Raw genomic sequence first — 25,449 nt, 5'->3', positions numbered from 1 at the left:
CAGACTTTCGGGGCAAGTGCTGTTAGGAGGACCTATGAAGGCCGCCACGGCACACGAAGGCGTTGCTTGGCCAACACCACGCACTACCGCCTTTGTCTCCCCATTGGCGATGTTTACACACCGCACAAGGTACTCATTTGAGGCTGAGTAGACCTACGGGGAGCGCCAGGACTGGTTCAGATTACCCTCACCGGTGTTGACCGCGTGCGGGAATCGAACCCGGTTCGCCTGGTTCGTAAGCGCAGTTCCCTCACGGCGACAGCACCGCTGCCCACACAATGAGGGTCACACACGGACAGTGACACACGACGTGTCTCCCCAGGCCACGGCGCGAGAGGTCAGAGGGCACCGATAGGCCGCCCCCCCCCCCCAGGAATGACCGCTCCGATTCTCCGGCCGCGTGTCTCATTCGAGCGCCTCCACGCTCGCCCGGGCTCGGTGAGGCGAGCGCCAGGGGGGAGGAGGGGGGGCGCCTCAAAGTTGGGAGGCCCCTGAGCCGGCCCCACCAAGTGCCCGAGCTCCAGTGCGGGCAACAGCCCCAACCAGTCACCGCGGGGACACGGGGCCTCAGTGTCGCGACTTGCTCGTCTCAGCCCGGTCGTCGGTGACGTACACAGAGACCCACAGTCCATAATGCAGTTTTTTTGGTTAGATCGCGTAAAATATATAAATGTGCCGTTAGACCCGCCACCACCCGACATAGCCAACTAGTAAGGGTTGCCACGTAAACGGAGCGTGCCAATTCGTTACGAGTACAGCACTAACCGGTGTGTTGGAGAGCCAAGCCACAACATTTACAATGTGAGTACACAGGTTCAAGTCTATGGGTCTCTACGCGAGACCCTCAGGTTCACGTAGAGACCCGTAGACTTCCACAGAGACCCGCAGACTCACATGCACGGTGTTGAGATTAAACCGGGTTCTCAAATGTAGTGAGTTCATGGTCTCAGCTCGGTCACAAAGAACTGCACGAAAACCCCATAACATTAAATGTTATGGGGTCTGTGGCTCTGCATTTTGGCAAAATTCCAGCTCTGAGAATGTAGCGAACTGCTCGACCGCCACGCGTCGATCACGAGCGCCGCCCTCCACTGTGCGCAGCAGAGGTCACGCCAAGGGATCTCAGACGTAGCTCTGTGCTATCAACTTCCGCGGGCCGTTCTCCCATACTGCTCTCCGAGATGTCTGAATTAATCCTCCGCCGCTCGTAACGTCGGTTGCACATTCGGGAGGGCGGTGTGTGGTGGGGGTAAAGGAAGATGGGGAGAACAGCGCCGTTGTGTAAGTGTCGAGCGCCCGCTCCATGTCACGCCGAGGCCACGGCGAAGAACCGCAGCGGAGGGTGGGGGGGCGCAGCGGGGGGGGGGGGGAGCGCAGCGGCCGCCGACGTCGCCGAGCCCGGCCGGGCCAGGCCGTGACGACCACGCTTGCGGCAGGGGAAAGGGTTAAAGTCGCCTCCCTCCTCGCCTCGGCGTTCGATAACACATCTAATGGAGGATGCATTATGCATGAGCCTGGCGGAGCGCCGTGCAACCCCCGCGACGAATCTCGACCAAATTCGACAAAACGCGACGAGACGCGCGCGCCGTGAATACCGAGCCCCCCCCCCCACCGACTCTTCCAGCCCCTCCACCACTGCCCCCCCTCTACCCACCTCGCCTCATCCACTCCCCTCCCGAACATTTAACAGAGACGAACAAATCCAGGTTAGTACGCGCTCTCTCATGCCCTCCCCCGTACCCCTCTACTCTCCCGTCTCCACTCTCTCATTTTTTAGCAAAATGAATATTGACTGAATGCATCGTCATTGTTGATGTACACATCCCAGTAAGCATATGCATCACGTTGCTCAACTACCACATGCACGCACCTGTTGTAAATACAATTAGGAAACGGCACGTTAGTTTGTCAACTGCTCGTTAAAAGCAAACATCTCATCCTCTCTCATTCGCCTCCTCCTGTCTCCCCTCTCTCCTCTCGTCTCCCCCCTCTCCCCTCTCCTCTGTCCCCTCTGCCGACGCTGGGCCCATGGCCACTGTCCGTGGGCCACTGCCTGCCGGCGCGCTCACGGCGCCACGTGGTGAGATGAGCGCGATAATTAATTTGGAAATAACCGCGATTGGTGGGGGTGGAGAGGGGAGGGGGAGTTGGTCGGGTGGTGAGGGGAGGGGGGAGTTGGTGGTGAGGGGGGAGGGGAGAGTTGGTGGGGGTGGAGAGGGGAGGGGGGAGTTGGTGGGGTGGAGAGGGGAGGGGGGAGTTGGTGGGGTGGAGAGGGGAGGGGGGAGTTGGTGGGGTGGAGAGGGGAGGGGGGAGTTGGTGGGGTGGAGAGGGGAGGGGGGAGTTGGTGGGGGGTGAGGGGGGAGTTGGTAGGGTGGAGTGGGGGGACAGGTTGGTTGAGAGGGGAGGAGACAGGGTAGATGGTCGTCGGGCTGCGAGAGAGGAGGAGGAGGGGAGAAGCGATAGAGTTGAGCGACGAGATGAAGGTGAGCAGGAAATGAGGTTGAGAGGTGACAGGGTCGAGAGTGGGATGAGAAGGGGAGGGGATTGAAAGGCGGGGCTGGTGCCGCTGTGGGCGGCAGGCCGAGCCGTGCGGTGGGGCTCTGGGCGGGGGGGTGGGGGGGCTGCTTTATTAATTTGGCCTGATGGGTATCGGGACCCTTCCACACCCCTGCCCGGGAGCCGGCCGCGAGGGTTGCGGGCTGGGGCCGAGGTGCCGGGGGTTAACGCTCCCGTAACGACTTCTTCCATTTCGCGAGCTGAATTATTTTGCCTCCGTTATCGCGGAGCGCGCGGAGATAATGGCCGGCTCCCTCCCCCCCCCGACCCCGACTCTCGCTGCTGCTCCCGTGAATATTAAGGGGGGCGCTGCCCGCGCTGCCCCCGGCGAACGCTGATGGATGTTAATGGCAAAGTGGCTCACACCAAGACAGAGGTCCCCCTAGTGGAGCCTTGAGCAGACCGATGATTTAAGGCGCTGCTTGCGAGCAACCATGAAGGTCAGCACGGCACGCGAAGGTGGGGGCGGGGTGACCAACATCACTCCCGGCCGCCTTTGTCCTCCCGGTGCTGTTGTTTAAAGGCACCCATTTTATCGCTGAGTCGACCTGTGGGGCCAAGGACCGAGTTCAAATATCCACAACCGCTCTTAGTCGTGGGCGGGAATCGAACTCGGGTCGCCGGGTTCGTAGCGCAGTGCGCTTTCCACTTGTAACCACCGCTCGCCGTTCGCACATGCAAAGGTATGTACACACACAGACGTATACACAGACATACACACGTACGTGCAGGCAGACATACACACACGTACACACAGACCTTCACGCACACATGCATGCACGCGCATAAGGCAACGATAACAAGGGCACGGGAACAGCGGCGGGCCCGTGTCGACCCGAGCGGTCACCGATACCGAACCCCTTGGTGGCACGGGGGTGACACGCGTGAGTTCTTGCGCAATGTTTATCCCGTACGCACACGCGGTGGTTGGTTCACTCGCACGTGGGTTCACTCGCACGTGGGTTCACACGCACGTGGGTTCACACGCACGTGCAGTGGCTCGTGCGAGTGTGCGGGGGTTCGTCTGGATGTGAGTGGGGCCGTCAAGGTTTCCCCGCCCGCTCTGTTCGCCCACAGCTCGTGTTGTGCGGGGCACGTGGGTGCGAGCGAGACAGGCGTGTGTGTGTGTGCATGTGTGTGCGTGTGTGTGTGCATGTGTGTGCGTGTGTGTGTCAGTTCACGAGTGTGTGTGCGTTGCTGCTGCGGAGCGGCGGTGCAGTGTTTGATTCCTGAGTTTGATTCCTGAGTTTGATTCCAGCTGAAACCCAACGCCGGCGACGTGGACCGTGGTGCCGGGCACCCACCCCCTCGTGTGCCGTCCCGGCCTTCATCGGTGCTGTTCGCTAACAACACTTGCCCCAACATTCCGTTCAGGCTATACGGGGGGGGCATCTGTACCTTTGTCTTTATGTTGCTGCCCTCACCTGCCCACGTCGAACTGCCCCAGCAGCTGCTCGCGACCGGCCTCGGTCTGGCTCAGCGTCCGCAGCAGCCGCACGGCGTGGAGCGCAGCGCGCCCAGCAGCGGCACCGCCGCCTCCTCCTCCTCGGCCCTCCTCGCCGCCTCCGTGGCGGCTCGGCGCCGCTGCAGGCTCGCCAGCAGCCGCCCCACGCTGGCGTCTGCCGGCGGGTCGAGACGGGGAGACGGGGGGGGGCAGCAGCGGAGACGCAGCCAGGTCAAGAGCGAGCACCACCGCAAGCAGCAGCTACCTGCATGGGTCTAACTCAGCTGTGTGTGTGTGTAGGGTGTTGTGTGTAGGGTGTATCTGTGTTGGGTGTGTGAGTAGTAGGGAGCAGTGGTTAGAGCACCGCGCTACGAACCGAGCGACCTGAGTTCGGCCACATCCAACATGATTGGCGAGTGATCTCTGAACCAGTCCCGGGCCTTCCCTACCAAACCTAAACCCAGACTAAGATTGCCGGGCGTGGTGCTGTTCACCCCGCCACCCTCGTGGGCCATAGGGGCCTTAATAGGTGCTCGCTAACGGCTGTGGCAGTGGCCGCTCCTGCAAAATCTCTCAGGGGGGGCAAATGTCTGGATGATTGATAAGGATAAGGTCCACCCATGCAATGGATACATTAACAGCTTAAGCATGTAAAGGCAACTTCACTTCTTTAATATTAATGAAAAATAAAGTGACTCTTACAATACATCTTGTTTGTTTCTATACTCACTATTAATATACAATCCACTCAAGTTTATTTTATTAAAGATTCCACTAGGTGGCGACAAATTATATTGTTGGATGAAACGTGCTTACGTATGATGACGTAAGCACGTTAGGGCGAGCCCTCCAGGAAGCCATAGAGAATGCATTGCAGCGCCCCCCATTCGAAAAAAAACATCTTTGAATGTAAGTCTATGGGGCCACTCGGGGCGATTCTCAGCCGGAGTGAAATCGCCCAAAAAGAGGCGGTACTCCACAGAACGTGACATGACGCTGATTGGACTATATCCAGAGGCTGCACAGTGACGGCTAGCGTGACTCTGTGGTTGAATGACATTGGTGGTGCGTCGCCCAATCGCCCTAATGAAGAAACCGCCCCTGGGCTGTGGGTGTTACCATCGGATCGATCGTCATTGGAGATATGCATGACCTCTGACACATCCCACCTGGCGGGTCGAGAGTTTGGCTCCGCGTGGCTACGGTCGGAATTGACCGCTAGCGGTGGTGGCGCGCTCGCCGCTCACTTGCACTGGGTTCACGGTTTGAATCCAGCGACCACCCTGGTTATTGCTGCGGTGTGCGCATTGACCGTAATGATACCGCGCGCCAGAAGATTTTGTCCGAACGAGTTTTCATACACTGGAGATTACAGCCTAGCATCGTTCCGTGTCCACCGCAGCTCACCTCTCGCTCTGTTGCTGGGTGATGGAGGGCTGTTGTTAAACAAAGTGACGTTCTATTCCTAGGCGTGATCCGACCAGAAATAAACCGATTAAGAATCCTGCAGAGAAACGGTTAAATTTCTTGCAAAATTCGTTCCGCGCCCGCGAGCCAAACATAAACTCGCATTTAATTGCACTTAACGTCTCAAACAAGCGATAAAGCATCACCCCTGTAATTCTACCGAGAGTGAAACCTCAACACAGACCAATCGAGCAACAAACACCGGGCAACAGGACACTCGCTTTGTTCTGGATGGCAAAACACAACCGCTGACGATGATGATGATAATTAGAGCATGGGCCGTGCACTCGCGCGCGATATGCGCGACCCCACTTCTTCACAATTTGAGTGATTTCCCCCAACACTGCAGATCGAGAGTCGTCAATTCCGGAGTGGTCGTTTGTCGGTGAGAGTCTTTTGTTGTTTGGTGTTCTTCCCGTGCACGGGCCCAGAGGCCCAAAGCGTCAAGCGGTCAGCAACAAACAGCACCGTCATCACAGTATTTGTTGAGTGAGTGTGTTGTTGTGACCTGCAGTGTGGTGAGCGAGTGTGTGAGTAGGTGAGTGAGTGAGGGTGTCAGTTTTGTACCAGTTTAAAGGGTAAAAACCTACTACCAAGTGAGGGTAGTTTTGTGACCTTCAGTGCGGTGGTTGAACACAGTACGGAACGAGACGATAGCACAGGCAGCACGACGGCTGTGTGCGAGCGAGCGAGTGGGTTGCATTCTCGTGCGTGTGCGTTCCTGAGTGTGCGGCACGCGGGGTGTGCGCTTGCCCGTGTGAGCGCGTGCGTCGCGGACTCCTGCCCCACCGTCGTCCTGGCAGGCCGCTTGCAGCAGCTGCAGCAGGGAGACGCACAGCGCCGTCTCCTCCTCTCCCACGCAGCACCCGCACAGGCTCCTGCACGGTGGGGAGGGGGGCAGTACGGTGTCACGCAGGTGGGTCACGAGGTCAAGCGGGGGTTGCGAGAGTTCAGTGGGAGGTGACCACGCAGCCAGCAAGCGCGAGTCTCTGTCCGCAATGAGACTCTTGGCTCGAGTCTCGGTACTGCTCCACCCAAGCCCCCTGCCCCCCCTCCGTCCCCCTGCCCCCCCCTCTCCGTGTCTGTGAGCGTGCGTGTACCCCAGTGGCCCGCATCGCGCGGCGCTGCGGGCCACGTGGGCTCTTCCATGGGCCCGACACCGCTGATGAGACGCTGATGCCGCAATCGGGCCCCTGTGTTTCGCTTGCGCCCAGCCGACAACGCCGCCGACGTCCCGCGCACTCCCGCACGCGAGGCGCAGCAGCAGCTGCAACAGCAGCAGCAGCTGCAGCAGCAGCTGCAGCAGCAGTCGGCACGAGCGGCCTCGCTGACCTGCAACTCTCCCGTAACGAGCGACATCCCTCGCCATCGCCCTCCACCGCCTCACCAGAGGCCCCGTTTAACTCCTGTGCTTTCCACGTTCGTGCCCACAAGCGGAGCGGTATGAAGCACAGCAGCAGCATCAGTCTGAGCTCAAGGACGAACCCGATACCCCCCCCCCCCAGGCCTTGCCCTGCCCCCGCCCTCCCGAGCTCCACGCCGCGGGCGTCTCACGCAGCCACAGAAGGAGCCACAGAACTTGCAGCCAAGGGGGTCGTGCAGCGGCTCAAGGAGGCGCCACTCACATCGGCCCTGGACGAGGGCCCCTTGCATTCTGTCGCTGTTCCCGAAACTAAAAGTAAACGTTGTTTTTATTTCACCAGGTAAGGCCCACTGAGCTATGAAGCTATTTTGCAAATCGACTTGGCCACAAGCGATAGGCCAACGAAGTGACTTGTCACGTGGGACTGTATAGCAGGCGACTACTCGAGACACGTGTGGAGGGGACAAGCCGGAGGACCCGGACAAAAATCCACGCGACCACGGGGAGAGAGAGAGAGACGCAAACTCCAAATCAACAACATGGGGCAAGTGCTGTTAGCGAGCAGCACCTATGAAGGCCGTCACGGCACATGAGGGGGTGGGTGGCCAGGACCACGCCCGACCGCCTCTGTCTGCACCTTATTAATATTTTCACACCGCACCAGGTAACAATTTGAGGCTGTGTCGACCTCACGCACGCCCATGACCAGGTCAGATCATTGTCACTGTTGGCCGTGAGCGGGAATTGAACTTAAATCGCCGGATTCGCAGAGAGCGCGCTAACCGCTACACTGTCGCTCCCGGACGCACGCATTTCCATACGCACGGACGAAGACGCCAACGACTCACACACACACCGACTCACACACACCGACTCACACACACCGACTCACACACACCGACTCACACACACCGACTCACACACACTCTCTCCAACGACTAACATACACTCTCCAACGACTCACACACACACTCTCTCCAACGACTCACACACACCACCTCACACACACTCTCCAACGACTTACGCACACTCTCTAACGACTCACACACACCGACTCACACACACACAGTCTCTCTAACGACTCACACACATCAACGACTCACACACACACACTCCAACGACTCACACACACACTCCCCAACGACTCACACACATCAACGACTCACACACCGACTCACACACACTCTCCAACGACACACACACACTCTCACACACCGACTCACACACACACTCTCCAACGACTCACACACATCAACGACTCACACACACACTCCAACGACTCACACACACTCAATACACACATTTGCAAGCGCGCCCACGCGCGCACACGCTCGCTCAATTACGAGGTGAGGGTAAATGAGGTGCTCGAATGGCAATGGGGGTGGGAGGCGCTGCTGCTGCTGTTGTTGTTGTTGTGTAGTGGGGCACGGCAATGAGCTTCCATCTTCTTCGTCCTCCTTCGCCGCCGTTATCTCTCAGAGGCACGAGCTCGCTCCCTCCCTCGCTACCTCCCTCCCTCGCTCGCTCCCCGCACCACGAGACAACAACAACAACCGCCATTCGCCACTAAGTGGCGGTGACGTCACCACGACGCTTGTGCCAGGCCATGTGCACCTTGAGGCCACGTGAAGTGTCGAACGCCCGCTGGCAGGACGTCACGGGGCAGACCCAGCAGGTGCCACGGGTCGACTGACCGAGATGACTGGCTGATGCACCACCTGTGCCCCCTACTGAACCAACTTGCTGTGCTTTAGCCACCCGGCGCTCCGCTCGTTGTTGTGAGCATCGCTCCCACATAGGGACACGCGCGCGAGCTCACGGACACGCAGAGCCCCTTGCGTCGCCTTGAAACGAGAGACCCGCGGGACTTCCACAGCCGCGCACAGAACCCAGAACGTGCAAACATCTCTCGAGCGGCACCAGCACGAGCCTCCCGCAAACCACGTGACCCTCTGTGCGGCCACCCCGGAACCCCGCCGCTCTCCCCCACCGCCCGCCGTGTAGGCGCACGACGCCGCCGCCGCCGCCGCCGCCGCCGCTCCCACGTGCAGCAGCATCAGCAGGAATGTCGCATCCCTGACGCAGCCTCTCCCTCCTGCCTCCCTGCCCATCATCTCTCGTGGCCCGTCTGCTCCCGTTCCTCCGCTCCTCTCCCATCCGCGGCTCACCTCACTCTCCACGTTTGGGAGAAATAAATAAATAAATAAAAGCCCTCCCCGCGCCGTCTCGCGTGGCTGCCTCGTTAATTGCGACGAGGGCCGCCCAAATGAAAACCTCGAAGCCTCGGTGATCCGCCAGCCTCCGGCTCGGGGTTAAACAGAAGCCATGTGTGAGGAAAGCGACTCCGATGTAATTGCGTGCATACCGCGGCTGAGTTAGCGCGTCCAATCAAGGCAGTAATCAGGCATCGCTAATTGAGCTGCAAATCTCCGCGCCTGTAATTAGGGAGCCCCCCCCCCCCCCGCCTGCCCCTCGCTACGGGCGAGGGGCAGGCGGGAGGTCTCCGTGAGGAATGCTCACCGCTCTCCCCCACCACTCCCCCTCGATCACTCCCCACTGCTCCCCCACCACTCCCCCTCGACCACTCCCCACTGCTCCCCCACCACTCCCCCTCGATCACTCCCCACTGCTCCCCCACCACTCCCCCTCGATCACTCCCCACTGCTCCCCCACCACTCCCCCTCGACCACTCCCCACTGCTCCCCCACCACTCCCCCTCGACCACTCCCCACTGCTCCCCCACCACTCCCCCTCGACCACTCCCCACTGCTCCCCCACCACTCCCCCTCGACCACTCCCCACTGCTCCCCCACCACTCCCCCTCGACCACTCCCCACTGCTCCCCCACCACTCCCCCTCGACCACTCCCCACTGCTCCCCCACCACTCCCCCTCGATCACTCCCCACTGCTCCCCCACCACTCCCCCTCGATCACTCCCCACTGCTCCCCCACCACTCCCCCTCGACCACTCCCCACTGCTCCCCCACCACTCCCCCTCGATCACTCCCCACTGCTCCCCCACCACTCCCCCTCGACCACTCCCCACTGCTCCCCCACCACTCCCCCTCGATCACTCCCCACTGCTCCCCCACCACTCCCCCTCGATCACTCCCCACTGCTCCCCCACCACTCCCCCTCGATCACTCCCCACTGCTCCCCCACCACTCCCCCTCGACCACTCCCCACTGCTCCCCCACCACTCCCCCTCGACCACTCCCCACTGCTCCCCCACCACTCCCCCTCGACCACTCCCCACTGCTCCCCCACCACTCCCCCTCGACCACTCCCCACTGCTCCCCCACCACTCCCCCTCGACCACTCCCCACTGCTCCCCCACCACTCCCCCTCGATCACTCCCCACTGCTCCCCCACCACTCCCCCTCGATCACTCCCCACTGCTCCCCCACCACTCCCCCTCGACCACTCCCCACTGCTCCCCCACCACTCCCCCTCGATCACTCCCCACTGCTCCCCCACCACTCCCCCTCGACCACTCCCCACTGCTCCCCCACCACTCCCCCTCGATCACTCCCCACTGCTCCCCCACCACTCCCCCTCGATCACTCCCCACTGCTCCCCCACCACTCCCCCTCGATCACTCCCCACTGCTCCCCCACCACTCCCCCTCGACCACTCCCCACTGCTCCCCCACCACTCCCCCTCGACCACTCCCCACTGCTCCCCCACCACTCCCCCTCGACCACTCCCCACTGCTCCCCCACCACTCCCCCTCGACCACTCCCCACTGCTCCCCCACCACTCCCCCTCGACCACTCCCCACTGCTCCCCCACCGCTCCCCCGATATCGCTCCCCCAGCGCGCGCCACTAAATCTGCAGCCGCTCAATCTGCACGTAGCGGAGCGCGGCTGCTCGCGGCGCGATAATCGCCGCGGTGTTTTTCGCGTTGGCGCCGTCTCCGACTGGCGCTGACTCCGACTGCCGGGGACGTAACTCTCCTCGAACTTCTGTCTGCGCTCGCCGGAGAACAAAGACCCCCGCGTAGCCTTCAACAGGCTGCCCGGAGTTAGCGAGCACCAACGAAGGTCGGCACAGGCGCACGAGGGGTGGGTGGGTGCCTAAGACCACGCCCGCCCGCCCGCCTTTGTCTCCCAGGGAATATTCATTGTTCGTCGTGAACGGGAATTCAACTCGGGTCACCGGGTTCATAGCGCAGGCAACAAACACGACAAGGCCGCGAGCCACAAGCGGCGTCTCAATGGGACCCCATCTCGAGACCTCGCACGGAATCACTCGGCGCCTTCGCTCCAAGCGACGCAGGCGGCCGCGGTCACGGGCAGAGGAGCGGAGGGGAACGTCGAGAGGGTGGACGGTCGGGGGGTCGTGAGATCTACACCCGGGGGTCGTGAGCTCTGTAATTATCGGGGGGCAGCAGCAGAAGAGACCTCGAATTCAACCGAAGTTTTCTGAGGGTCTCCACAAAACGCCTTGGTGGCTGGAGTGGAGAGCGCGTGGCGGAAAGTAGAGTGAGATTAGAGGGGAGAAGTGGGAGAGTGCGTGGAGGGGAGTGGAGGGAGATGAGAGGGGAGAAGTCGGAGAGTGCGTGGAAGGGAGTGGAATGAGATGAGAGGTGGGAGAGTGCGTGGAGGGGAGTAGAGTGAGATTAGAGGGGAGAAGTGGGAGAGTGCGTGGAGGGGAGTGGAGGGAGATGAGAGGGGAGAAGTCGGAGAGTGCGTGGAGGGGAGTGGAGTGAGATGAGAGGTGGGCGAGTGCGTGGAGGGGAGTAGAGTGAGATGAGAGAGGAGAGGTCGGAGAGTGCGTGGAGGGGAGTAGAGTGAGATGAGAGGTGGGAGAGTGCGTGGAGGGGAGTAGAGTGAGATGAGAGGTGGGAGAGTGCGTGGAGGGGAGTAGAGTGAGATGAGAGGGGAGAGGTGGGAGAGTTGGGCCGTGAGCGGGAATCGAATTCGTGTCGCCGGCTTCGTAGCACAGCGCGCTAACCGCTGGGCCACAGCGCAGTGGAGCAGAACAATAAGACGTAAACAAAAATCCAACAAAAAATAAAAAAAATTGCATCGTAATAATATTGGAGGATGTATTGGTATAGCGAGTTGCATGGACTCCCAGAGCAATGGTGGGATGTCGGTGTGAAGCGGTGACAGACGCGCTCCCCACGCGCGCGGGACCGCAGCGCGATAAACAGCGCGGCGCGGAGCGCGAAGCCCCGCGGCGTTCACGCGAACAATGAATCCGCGACGGCGTGGACGGCTACGGAGAGAAATCTCGCTCGTTACCTCCTCGTGCAGAACCGAGGCGTGATAGAGAGGACGAGAGAGAGAGAGAGACGCGGAGAACGAAGAAGGGAAATCGCGCGTGGCTTCCCTCCTTCGTAGCAGGGAAGTGGTGGCCACGCTGCACGCTGCTGCTGCACGCTGCTGCTGCTGCACGCTGCTGCTGCACACTGCTGCTGCTGCACGCTGCTGCTGCTGCTGCCTGCGATCCAGCGCTGTGCGAGGAGGAGACGGCAGCGAGGTTTGGTGGATGGCCGCAGCAAGAATGTTGGGGGAGCTCCCTGGCCGGATGAGTCGAGGCGGTGCCATCGTACACCCGAGCTCGCCAGAGATGGCGGCACAGCAACATGTGGACTAATCGCTATCTTTTTCTGTTTCCATCTGTCCGGGGATGGAGCGTGGGCTCTCTCCGTGTGCTCCGATTTCATCCGTACGTACATGGACGACTCATTTAATTGGTGGAAAAATGTCTTAAATTAACCCCCACCTCAATGCATCTGGAGCCTCCTAAAAATGAGCCTTTGTACTCAGCGTGGCTGTCCTGCACGCCTAAATAATACATGATTATTAAGTTACGATAATGGTTGTTGATTAACACTGCCCCCCAGTGAATATGCGCAATGCAAGGCCGCCGCGATGGGCGCGAGCCAGAGACATGAACGGGCTCGCATAGGACAGGCTCCAGGGCCCTGGGAAAATCACCCCATGTGCCCCCCCCCCACCCCGACTCCTTCAAACTAAACCGGAAGTATGACATCTGACACCGCGACGTCGAAGCGCGCCCCCCCCCCCCCCAAAGCGCGGGGCCCCGGGCAGTCTCCCCGATTCGCCCGTACCCCAGGCAAGGCTCTCGCCACGGAGACGGGTGATGATCGGCACGGTCACAAAGACAGAGGTGGAGAAAATATATAAATAAATAAGCAGCCCCTAAATAAATAAAGATCCAAAATAAATAAATAACTAGCCCGGCTCCCGTAAATAGACACATAAATTCAACCCGGCCGGATTTTAATGTATTGCAGGGTTGCAATTTATACGGTCATACATAAAATCATTCATATCGGTGGATTTTCGTGTTAATAGCGTACGTGCGTGTGTGAAATTGTGTGTATTGGTTTGTATGCAACTGTGTGCGTGTGTGCGCGTGTTGGCGTATGCGTGTATGTGCGTGCGTGTGTGTGTGTGTGTTTGTGTGTGCGTGCGTGTGTGTGCGTATGCGCGTGTGTGCGTGTTTGTGTGTGCGTGCATGTGCGTGTTTGCGTGTGTGCGTGTGTTTGTGTGTGTGTGTGCGTATGCGCGTGTGTGCGTATGCGTGCATGTGCGTGCGTGTGTGTGTGCGTGCATGTGCGTGTTTGTGTGTGTGCGTGTGTTTGTGTGTGTGTGTGCGTATGCGCGTGTGTGCGTATGCGTGCATGTGCGTGCGTATGTGCGTGAGTGTTTGTGTGTGTGCGTGTTTGTGTGTGTGCATGCATGGGTGTGTGTGCGTGTTTGTGTGTGTGCATGCATGGGTGTGTGTGCGTGTTTGTGTGTGTGCATGCATGGGTGTGTGTGCGTGTTTGTGTGTGTGCATGCATGGGTGTGTGTGCGTGTTTGTGTGTGTGCATGCGTGTGTGTGTGCGTGGGGAGCGATAGTGTAGCGGTTAGCGTGCTGCGCTATGAACCCGGCGACCCGAGTTCGATTCCCGCTCACGGCCAACACCAGTGGCGATTATCTGAACCGGTCCTGGGCCTCCCCTAGGTCGACTCAGCCTCAAATGAGTGCCTGGTGCGGTGTGTAAACATCGCCACTGGGGAGACAAAGGCGGCCGGGCGTGGTGCTGGCCACCCACCCCTTCGTGTACCGTTGCGGCCTTCATAGGTGCTCGCTAACAGCACTTGCCTCTACAGTCTGTTAAGGCTATATGGGAGATCTTTGTCTTTATCTTTTGTGTGTGTGCATGCGTGTGCATGCGTGTGTGCGTGTGTGTTTTTGTGTGTGTGTGCATGCGTGTGCGTGTTTGTGTGTGTGCATGCGTGTGTGTGTTTGTGTGCGTCAGGTCTTCTCGGCCACAGTCATTCCCTCCCTTCTCTATGCTTGCGAAACGTGGACCCCCCTAATGGAACATCTTCGCCGGTTAGAAACATTTAGGCTGGCCTGCCTACGATCCATCCTGGGTTTAACCAGGCTGGATTGTGTGAGGAGCTCACAAATCCTTTAAAGATCTGGACAAAGTCCCATCGGTGAGCTCCTCCGGCAGGCAAGGCTGCGTTGGCTGGGTGATGTAGCCCGCATGCCCAGCCACCGCATACCCAAACAGCTTTTGTTCGGCCGAATAGAGGGGGCTAAACGGACGCGGCACGGGCTAGATAAGAGATGGAGTGATGTGGTAGAGGAGGATGTGGAGCTGAGTGGACTTGCGGTGTCAAGATCGGCCTCTGTGGAGGAGGCTCGTGAAGGACGCTGCTACCGGGCAGTTGGAGGCAGTCGCCCTCCAACATCAGCGGAGGGCGGAGGAGCGACGCTCACAACAACGAGCGGAACGCCGGGTGATAAAGCACAGCAAGTTGGCACAGTAGGGGACAAAGGTGGTGCATCGGCCAGTCGTCTCAGTCAGTCGACCCGTGTCACCTGTGTCTGCCCCGTGACCTCCTGCCAGCGGGCGTTCGACACTTCACGTGGCCTCAACGTGCACATAGCCTGGCACAAGCGTTGTGGTGACGTCACCGCCACTGAGTGGCGAATGGCGGTTGTTGTTGTTGTTGTGTCCGCGTGAAGCTGTGTGCGATGCTTCTTAACAGAGCGACGTGAATCAGCAGACACGAAGCCCGTCTCGCGACCTTCACGAACAAATCCGTCCCTCCATGTAAATAAATAAACATCTCCGCCCCCCCAACGTGCCATCAGCAACCGCACAGCCTCCTGGGAGCGCGAACATTTCAGCATCGTCGGCTCAACGCGAGCAAAAACCTCTGGGCCGGTTTCGACATTCAGTGCCTCATCAGCAGAGTCGGGCTCGCTTGAAGCAGCGCTTGCCGATCGGCCAGGTGCAATAGGCGAGTACCCCCCTCTCTGTGAGCCGCGGATCTTAGCTCCACACGGGGCTCTGTGTTACACGCCGCAGGGTAATCATTAGCGTCGCTGTGGGGAATACAAACACGAACAGAAACGTCAAAATGTGTAATATTATTTTACGCATCCCATCAGCCACACGCATGTGTGTGCGGCTCTTTGTTACTCGTGTGTGTGTGTGTATGCGCTGAGTGTGTGTGTGTACACGTGGGGAACGGTGGTGCAGTGGTTAGCACACTGCGCTTCGAACCCGGCAACCCAAGGCCGATTTCTGTTCACAGCCAACATTGGTGACACATGTGGACCCGTTCTGGGCCTCCCACAGGTCGACTCTACCTCAAATGAGTGGCGAGTGCAATGTCTGAACATCAGCACTGGGGAGACAAAGGCGGCCGGGCGTGGTGGTGGCCACCCACTCCCTCACGCCCCGTCTCCTCACGTGCTCGTCGTGCACAGCACTCGCCCCAACAGGGTGCACGAGGGGATCTCTGTGTCAGTGGGCGCGTGTGCACCACTCACCGAAGCAGAGTGGCATTTCCAGTGATGATCTCAAACCCGTCTTCTATCCGGAACACACACACAGACACGCGCACGAGATAAAGATCAGCCATACAGCCTTACACATAGACTGCGGGGGCAAGTGCTCTTAGCGAGCAGCTATTAAAGCCGGACACGAACGCACCCCGTACAGGCACCACACGCCAGACAAAGATCCTTGTGTAGAGTTTTAAACACCGTTGGGGCAGATGGTGTTAGTGTGCACCGATTTAGGGTGGGTGGCCGCCACCATGCCCGGCCGTTTTTTTAAATCTCTGATTCGTCCTAGAGAAGGCCTTGGACCGGTTCAAATATTCATGAGCAGTAATTCAAACTTGGGTCAGCAGATTCGTAGCGCAGTGCGCTACCCGCCGTGCCTCCGCTCCCCCACCACAGACACCCACACCCACGTGGCCCCACGTGCATCCACGTGCACCCACGCAAGCCAACCGCCGCCATTCACCACTAAGTGGCGGTGATGTCACCACGGGGCTTGTGCCAGGCTTGGTGCGCTTTGAGGCCACGTGAACTGTGGAAGACTCGCTGGCAGGAGGTCAGGGGACAGACCGAGGTGTCGTGGGTTGACTGACTGAGATGACTGGCAGATGTACCGCCCGTGCACTCCACTGTGTCAAATTGCTGCATTTTAGCTGCCTGGCATTCCGCCCGTTGTTGTGAGCGTCTCTCCTCTGCCCTCCGCTGTTGTTAGAGGGCGACTGCCTCCAACTGCCCAGCAGCGTCCTTCAGGAGCCTCCTCCGCAGAGGCTGATCTTGAGCCTCTGCTGGAGATATTCATAACGAATTCCGGAGATATTCAGAACGAATTCCGGAGATATTCAGAACGAATTCCGGAGATATTCAGAACGAATTAAAGGAGGGTGAGGGGGCGTCAGCTTGACGCGTGGTAATGACCCCCCCACCCTTCCCGCCTCCCGTGTAGCGATGGTTGCCGTGGAGACGTGACGGGCCATGTCAGGAAGCTAATTACTGCGAGGCGCGAGCGAAAATGTCATCAATTAACGCTTCGGCGAGCAGACACGGAGCCCGAATCGGCGCGCGAAGCCTCCGCCAGTGTCGCCACTCTCTCCACGCTCCCTCCACGCTCTCTCCTCGCTCCCTCCCCGCTCTCTCCACGCTCCCTCCACGCTCTCTCCCCGCTCCCTCCACGCTCTCTCCACGCTCCCTCCCCGCTCTCTCCCCGCTCTCTCCTCGCTCCCTCCCCGCTCTCTCCACGCTCCCTCCACGCTCTCTCCCCGCTCCCTCCACGCTCTCTCCACGCTCCCTCCACGCTCTCTCCTCGCTCCCTCCCCGCTCTCTCCACGCTCCCTCCACGCTCTCTCCCCGCTCCCTCCACGCTCTCTCCACGCTCCCTCCCCGCTCTCTCCCCGCTCTCTCCTCGCTCCCTCCCCGCTCTCTCCACGCTCCCTCCACGCTCTCTCCCCGATCCCTCCACGCTCTCTCCACGCTCCCTCCCCGCTCTCTCCCCGCTCTCTCCTCGCTCCCTCCCCGCTCTCTCCACGCTCCCTCCACGCTCTCTCCCCGCTCCCTCCACGCTCTCTCCACGCTCCCTCCCCGCTCTCTCCACGCTCTCTCCACGCTCCCTCCCCGCTCTCTCCACGCTCTCTCCACGCTCCCTCCACGCTCCCTCCACACTCTCTCCACGCTCTCTCCCCGCTCTCTCCACGCTCTCTCCACGCTCTCTCCCCGCTCTCTCCACGCTCTCTCCACGCTCCCTCCACGCTCCCTCCACACTCTCTCCACGCTCCCTCCACGCTCCCTCCACGCTCCCTCCACGCTCCCTCCCCGCTCTCTCCACGCTCTCTCCACGCTCCCTCCACGCTCCCTCCACGCTCCCTCCACGCTCTCTCCACACTCTCTCCACGCTCCCTCCACGCTCCCTCCACGCTCTCTCCACGCTCCCTCCACGCTCCCTCCACGCTCTCTCCACGCTCTCTCCCCGCTCTCTCCACGCTCTCTCCACGCTCCCTCCACGCTCCCTCCACACTCTCTCCACGCTCCCTCCACGCTCCCTCCACGCTCTCTCCACGCTCCCTCCACGCTCTCTCCACGCTCCTTCCACGCTCTCTCCACACTCTCTCCACGCTCTCTCCACGCTCTCTCCACGCTCTCTCCACGCTCCCTCCACGCTCCCTCCACGCTCTCTCCACGCTCTCTCCACGCTCCCTCCACGCTCTCTCCACGCTCTCTCCACGCTCTCTCCACGCTCTCTCCACGCTCCCTCCACGCTCCCTCCACGCTCTCTCCACGCTCCCTCCACGCTCTCTCCACGCTCTCTCCACGCTCCCTCCACGCTCTCTCCACGCTCTCTCCACGCTCTCTCCACGCTCTCTCCACGCTCTCTCCACGCTCCCTCCACGCTCCCTCCACACTCTCTCCACGCTCTCTCCACGCTCTCTCCACGCTCTCTCCACGCTCCCTCCACGCTCCCTCCACGCTCTCTCCACGCTCTCTCCACGCTCCCTCCATGCTCCCTCCACGCTCCCTCCACGCTCTCTCCACGCTCCCTCCACGCTCCCTCCCCGCTCTCTCCACGCTCCCTCCACGCTCTCTCCCCGCTCCCTCCACGCTCTCTCCACGCTCCCTCCCCGCTCTCTCCACGCTCTCTCCACGCTCTCTCCACGCTCCCTCCCCGCTCTCTCCACGCTCTCTCCACGCTCCCTCCACGCTCCCTCCACACTCTCTCCACGCTCTCTCCCCGCTCTCTCCACGCTCCCTCCACACTCTCTCCACGCTCTCTCCACGGTCCCTCCACGCTCCCTCCACGCTCCCTCCACGCTCCCTCCACACTCTCTCCACGCTCTCTCCCCGCTCTCTCCACGCTCTCTCCCCGCTCTCTCCACGCTCTCTCCACGCTCCCTCCACGCTCCCTCCACGCTCTCTCCACGCTCCCTCCACGCTCTCTCCACGCTCTCTCCACGCTCCCTCCACGCGCTCTCCACGCTCTCTCCACACTCTCGCCACGCTCTCTCCTCGCTCTCTCCACGCTCTCTCCCCGCTCCCTCCACGCGCTCTCCACGCTCTCTCCACACTCTCTCCACGCTCTCTCCACGCTCCCTCCACGCTCTCTCCACACTCTCTCCACGCTCTCTCCACGCTCTCTCCACACTCTCTCCACACTCTCTCCACGCTCCCTCCACGCTCTCTCCACGCTCTCTCCACGCTCTCTCCTCGCTCTCTCCACGTTCTCTCCCCGCTCTCTCCTCGCTCTCTCCTCGCTCCCTCCTCGCTCTCTCCACGTTCTCTCCCCGCTCTCTCCACGCTCTCTCCACGCTCTCTCCACGCTCTCTCCTCGCTCTCTCCACGTTCTCTCCCCGCTCTCTCCTCGCTCTCTCCACGCTCTCTCCACGCTCTCTCCACGCTCCCTCCCCGCTCTCTCCACGCTCTCTCCACGCTCCCTCCACGCTCTCTCCACGCTCTCTCCACGCTCCCTCCCCGCTCTCTCCACGCTCTCTCCACGCTCCCTCCACGCTCTCTCCACGCTCTCTCCACACTCTCTCCACGCTCTCTCCTCGCTCTCTCCACGCTCTCTCCTCGCTCTCTCCACGCTCTCTCCACGCTCTCTCCACGCTCTCTCCACGCTCCCTCCACGCTCTCTCCACGCTCTCTCCCCGCTCTCTCCTCGCTCTCTCCACGCTCTCTCCCCGCTCTCTCCCCGCTCTCTCCTCGCTCTCTCCCCCGCTCTCTCCACGCTCCCTCCACGCTCTCTCCCCGCTCTCTCCCCGCTCTCTCCACGCTCTCTCCCCCGCTCTCTCCACGCTCCCTCCACGCTCTCTCCCCGCTCTCTCCACGCTCTCTCCACGCTCTCTCCACGCTCTCTCCCCGCTCTCTCCACGCTCCCTCAACGCTCTCTCCCCGCTCTCTCCACGCTCTCTCCACGCTCTCTCCACGCTCTCTCCCCGCTCTCTCCACGCTCTCTCCCCGCTCTCTCCACGCTCCCTCCACGCTCTCTCCCCGCTCCCTCCACGCTCTCTCCACGCTCTCTCCCCGCTCTCTCCACGCTCCCTCCCCGCTCTCTCCTCGCTCTCTCCTCGCTCTCTCCACGCTCCCTCCACGCTCTCTCCCCGCTCTCTCCACGCTCTCTCCACGCTCTCTCCCCGCTCTCTCCACGCTCCCTCCCCGCTCTCTCCACGCTCTCTCCCCGCTCTCTCCACGCTCTCTCCACGCTCTCTCCACGCTCCCTCCACGCTCTCTCCACGCTCCCTCCACGCTCTCTCCCCGCTCTCTCCACGCTCTCTCCACGCTCTCTCCCCGCTCTCTCCCCGCTCTCTCCACGCTCTCTCCCCGCTCTCTCCACGCTCTCTCCCCGCTCCCTCTCCGCTCTCTCCACGCTCTCTCCACGCTCTCTCCCCGCTCTCTCCACGCTCTCTCCCCGCTCTCTCCACGCTCTCTCCACGCTCCCTCCCCGCTCTCTCCACGCTCTCTCCACGCTCTCTCCCCGCTCTCTCCACGCTCTCTCCCCGCTCTCTCCACGCTCCCTCCACACTCTCTCCACGCTCTCTCCTCGCTCTCTCCCCGCTCTCTCCCCGCTCTCTCCACGCTCTCTCCACGCTCTCTCCTCGCTCTCTCCCCGCTCTCTCCACGCTCCCTCCACACTCTCTCCACGCTCTCTCCTCGCTCTCTCCCCGCTCTCTCCACGCTCCCTCCACACTCTCTCCACGCTCTCTCCCCGCTCTCTCCACGCTCTCTCCCCGCTCTCTCCACGCTCCCTCCACGCTCTCTCCCCGCTCTCTCCACGCTCTCTCCACGCTCTCTCCCCGCTCTCTCCACGCTCTCTCCCCGCTCTCTCCCCGCTCTCTCCTCGCTCTCTCCCCGCTCTCTCCACGCTCTCTCCACGCTCTCTCCTCGCTCTCTCCCCGCTCTCTCCACGCTCCCTCCACGCTTTCTCCCCGCTCTCTCCCCGCTCTCTCCACGCTCTCTCCCCGCTCTCTCCCCGCTCTCTCCACGCTCTCTCCCCGCTCTCTCCCCGCTCTCTCCTCGCTCTCTCCTCGCTCTCTCCACGCTGGCACACAGACACACACTGACAAAAACTGGCACACACACTGACACAGACTGACACACACACACTGACACAGGCTGGCACACACACACTGACACAGGCTGGCACACACACTGACACAGACTGACACACACTGACACAGACTGGCACACACACTGACACAGACTGGCACACACACACTGACATAGACTGACATACACACACTGACACAGGCTGGCACACACACTGACACAGACTGACACACACTGACACAGACTGGCACACACACTGACATAGACTGACATACACACACTGACACAGGCTGGCACACACACTGACACAGACTGACACACACTGACACAGACTGGCACACACACTGACACAGACTGACACACACTGACACAGACTGGCACACACACTGACACAGACTGGCACACACACACTGACATAGACTGACATACACACACTGACACAGGCTGGCACACACACTGACACAGACTGACACACACTGACACAGACTGGCACACACACTGACATAGACTGACATACACACACTGACACAGGCTGGCACACACACTGACACAGACTGACACACACTGACACAGACTGGCACACACACTGACACAGACTGACACACACACACTGACACAGACTGACACACACTGACACAGACTGGCACACACACTGACACAGACTGACACACACTGACACAGACTGACACACACACACTGACACAGACTGACACACACACACTGACACAGACTGGCACACACACTAACACAGACTGACACACACTGACACAGACTGGCACACACACTGACACAGGCTGGCACACACACATTGACGCAGACTGACACACACTGACACAGACTGGCACACACACTGACACAGACTGGCACACACACTGACACAGACTGACACACACATTGACGCAGACTGACACACACTGACACAGACTGGCACACACACTGACACAGACTGGCACACACACTGACACAGACTGACACACACATTGACGCAGACTGACACACACTGACACAGACTGGCACACACACTGACACAGACTGGCACACACACTGACACAGACTGACACACACATTGACGCAAGGCTATCACAGAGGCACGTCATGGTAAGAAGGCACCGCACGTGCTCATCAGGAGGCGGAGGAGCACGTGGTGGGCGGTGGGACTCGTGGGCAGGCTGGAGGGGGGCGGATCACCGAGACGGGCATTGGAGTGGCACTCTGAGGCGGACGACTGACATCCACACGCTGGTGGTGATGGTGAGATGGTGGTGATGAGATGGTGGTGATGAGACAGTGGTGGTGGTGGCGATGGTGATACTTGTATCCATCACTTAACATCGATTCCTGTTGCTTTGCTCCCCGGTTGTTTTTGCCCCGATTCCTTTTTCGCTTTTGTTCATTTCGGCGACACGGCTCGAGGAGTTCTCGGCTGGTCGCACACCACGACGCCTGACCTCACGGCGGCAGTGCCCCTGCCACACAGGGGGACACGTGGCGGGCTGGGGGTGCCCAGGCCGAGGACGGGGGCCGAGGGAGGGGAGCCAGGCCACGCGGCCGTGCTCGGACTCTTGGGGAGGCCGGCGAGCGGTGCAGCGCACGTCGTTAGAGGGTTAATCTTCGGTCACTCAGCCCCCCCCCACCCGGCACAGACAACCAAGCCCAGACGCAGCCCCACCCACGCGTGCCCCCCCCCCACTCCCCTGACTGATATAATCAGAGATTTCACCTTCAGGGAGCGCGCGTGTCACGGTGACACGCGCGCAGACGTGCCGCGCGCGCGTGCCGCCTTCATTCACGCGCATGCATACCAAAGGCAAATGTGTCCCGTGTAGCCTGAGCAGAATGATGGGGCAAGTGCTGTTAGCGAGTAGCAGCAACTATGAAGGCCGGCACTGTGGCACACGAGGGGGTGGAGGTGGCCAGCACCACGCCCGCCACGAAGACGACACGCGGGTACACACGCGACACGCGCTCGCAGGCCGCGCTACGAACCCGGCGGCCCGAGTTGGATACCCGGCCACGCGAACATCAGCGGCGAGCGACATCAGCGGCGGTCGTGCCCCCCCGCCCGCTCGACCCCCAACAACCCGCACTGACCAGCGTGGTGAAGCATGGAGAGGCCTCGATCCATTGATGCATTCAGAATGGCGGAAATGTACATGCACATTCAAGAGTGGCGGTGGTGGTGGCGGCGGCGGTGGTGGCGGCGGTGGCGGCAGTGGTGGTGGCGGTGGTGGCGGTGGTGGTGTCGGTGGTGGCGGTGGTGGTGGCGGTGGTGGTGGTGATGGTGGTGGCGGCACAGCGGTGGCACCCGCGAATCGCAGCAGGAAGGGCCCGAGGTTCGATTCCTGACTCGGGTGTGAGTGAGTGGAGTTTGTGTGATCTCCTCGTGCTCTGCAGGGTGTGAGTGAGTGGAGTTTGTGTGATCTCCTCGTGCTCTGCAGGGTGTGAGTGAGTGGAGTTTGTGTGATCTCCTGCTCTGCAGAGTGTGAGTGAGTGGAGTTTGTGTGATCTCCTGCTTTGCAGAGTGTGAGTGAGTGGAGTTTGTGTGATCTCCTCGTGCTCTGCAGGGTGTGAGTGAGTGGAGTTTGTGTGATCTCCTGCTCTGCAGGGTGTGAGTGAGTGGAGTTTGTGTGATATCCTCGTGCTCTGCAGGGTGTGAGTGAGTGGAGTTTGTGTGATCTCCACCTGCTCTGCAGGATGTGAGTGAGTGGAGTTTGTGTGATGTCCTCGTGCTCTGCAGGGTGTGAGTGAGTGGAGTTTGTGTGATCTCCTCGTGCTCTGCAGGGTGTGAGTGAGTGGAGTTTGTGTGATGTCCTCGTACTCTGCAGGGTGTGAGTGAGTGGAGTTTGTGTGATGTCCTCGTACTCTGCAGGGTGTGAGTGAGTGGAGTTTGTGTGATGTCCTCGTACTCTGCAGAGTGTGAGTGAGTAGAGTTTGTGTGATCTCCTCGTACTCTGCAGGGTGTGAGTGAGTAGAGTTTGTGTGATCTCCTCGTACTCTGCAGGGTGTGAGTGAGTGGAGTTTGTGTGATCTCCTCGTGCTCTGCAGGGTGTGAGTGAGTGGAGTTGTGTGATCTCCTCCTGCTCTGCAGGGTGTGAGTGAGTAGAGTTTGTGTGATCTCCTCGTACTCTGCAGGGTGTGAGTGAGTAGAGTTTGTGTGATCTCCTCGTGCTCTGCAGGGTGTGAGTGAGTGGAGTTTGTGTGATCTCCTCGTGCTCTGCAGGGTGTGAGTGAGTAGAGTTTGTGTGATCTCCTCGTGCTCTGCAGGGTGTGAGTGAGTAGAGTTTGTGTGATCTCCTCGTGCTCTGCAGGGTGTGAGTGAGTAGAGTTTGTGTGATCTCCTGCTCTGCAGGGTGTGAGTGAGTAGAGTTTGTGTGATCTCCTCGTGCTCTGCAGGGTGTGAGTGAGTAGAGTTTGTGTGATCTCCTCCTGCTCTGCAGGGTGTGAGTGAGTGGAGTTTGTGTGATCTCCTCGTGCTCTGCAGGGTGTGAGTGAGTAGAGTTTGTGTGATCTCCTCCTGCTCTGCAGGGTGTGAGTGAGTGGAGTTTGTGTGATCTCCTCGTACTCTGCAGGGTGTGAGTGAGTAGAGTTTGTGTGATCTCCTCCTGCTCTGCAGGGTGTGAGTGAGTGGAGTTTGTGTGATCTTCTGCTCTGCAGAGTGTGAGTGAGTGGAGTTTGTGTGATCTCCTCGTACTCTGCAGGGTGTGAGTGAGTAGAGTTTGTGTGATCTCCTCCTGCTCTGCAGGGTGTGAGTGAGTGGAGTTTGTGTGATCTCCTCCTGCTCTGCAGGGTGTGAGTGAGTAGAGTTTGTGTGATCTCCTGCTCTGCAGGGTGTGAGTGAGTGGAGTTTGTGTGATCTCCACCTGCTCTGCAGGGTGTGAGTGAGTAGAGTTTGTGTGATCTCCTGCTCTGCAGGGTGTGAGTGAGTAGAGTTTGTGTGATCTCCTCGTGCTCTGCAGGGTGTGAGTGAGTGGAGTTTGTGTGATCTCCTCCTGCTCTGCAGGGTGTGAGTGAGTGGAGTTTGTGTGATCTCCTCGTGCTCTGCAGGGTGTGAGTGAGTAGAGTTTGTGTGATCTCCTCGTGCTCTGCAGGGTGTGAGTGAGTGGAGTTTGTGTGATCTCCTCGTACTCTGCAGGGTGTGAGTGAGTGGAGTTTGTGTGATCTCATCCTGCTCTGCAGGGTTTCCTCCGGATTCTCCAATTGTATTCTTCCCATAGCCGCACAATGCACACATTGTAACTGGTGTGGCCGAGCTATATCCGAACGCCCCAGCAATTACCTACAAAGTACTACATGTGGGATCACACGAAGCAGCAGCAGTAGCATCAGCATCAGCATCATCGCCCTCCTCTGACTGTGAAAACGTGGCAGGTACCCTAAAAATCATTCTTGAGACTCGATTAAGGCCTTTCTGGGTAAACAACCGCAACACTAAAGACTAAATAAGGATAATACTAGACAATAGTAATAAGTCGTAACATTCGCAAAGAACTCCACGGGGTGGTACTGGCAGTGGCAATGATGTTGAATGGGGGCTGGGCGTCACATGGCACATGGGGCTGGCGAGAAGGGGGGGGGGGTCACGTGACGGACGCCGTGTTCAATTATTTATAAAGTCTCGATCGTTGGTGAAATGTTTGTCTTAGCTGTAATTAAGGAGCCAATACAATATATATTTTTGAATTAATAAAGGTTAATTTATTTTGGGTTCAAAGGTGAAGCTCGTAATTAATTATCATTAGGAGTTTGATTTCTTTTTA

General features: G+C 59.9%; 1 protein-coding gene across 1 annotated transcript in view; it reads right to left on the bottom strand.

Moving 5' to 3' along the window:
- LOC144728535 (tetratricopeptide repeat protein 12-like) overlaps positions 1-25,449 on the bottom strand; it is a 195,354-nt gene that overhangs the window by 128,426 nt on the left and 41,479 nt on the right. The window contains 4 exon segments of the mRNA XM_078608037.1: positions 3,981-4,062; positions 4,065-4,175; positions 6,257-6,345; positions 15,647-15,701. Of these exon segments, the coding sequence (XP_078464163.1) occupies positions 3,981-4,062; positions 4,065-4,175; positions 6,257-6,345; positions 15,647-15,701 (337 nt within the window).

This window comes from Lampetra planeri, chromosome 29, assembly GCF_965212315.1.
Source record: "Lampetra planeri chromosome 29, kcLamPlan1.2.h2, whole genome shotgun sequence".
NCBI lineage: Eukaryota > Metazoa > Chordata > Hyperoartia > Petromyzontiformes > Petromyzontidae > Lampetra > Lampetra planeri.
The sequence above is the reverse complement of the archived record's forward strand: the minus strand, read 5'-3'. Positions and strand labels throughout refer to the sequence as shown.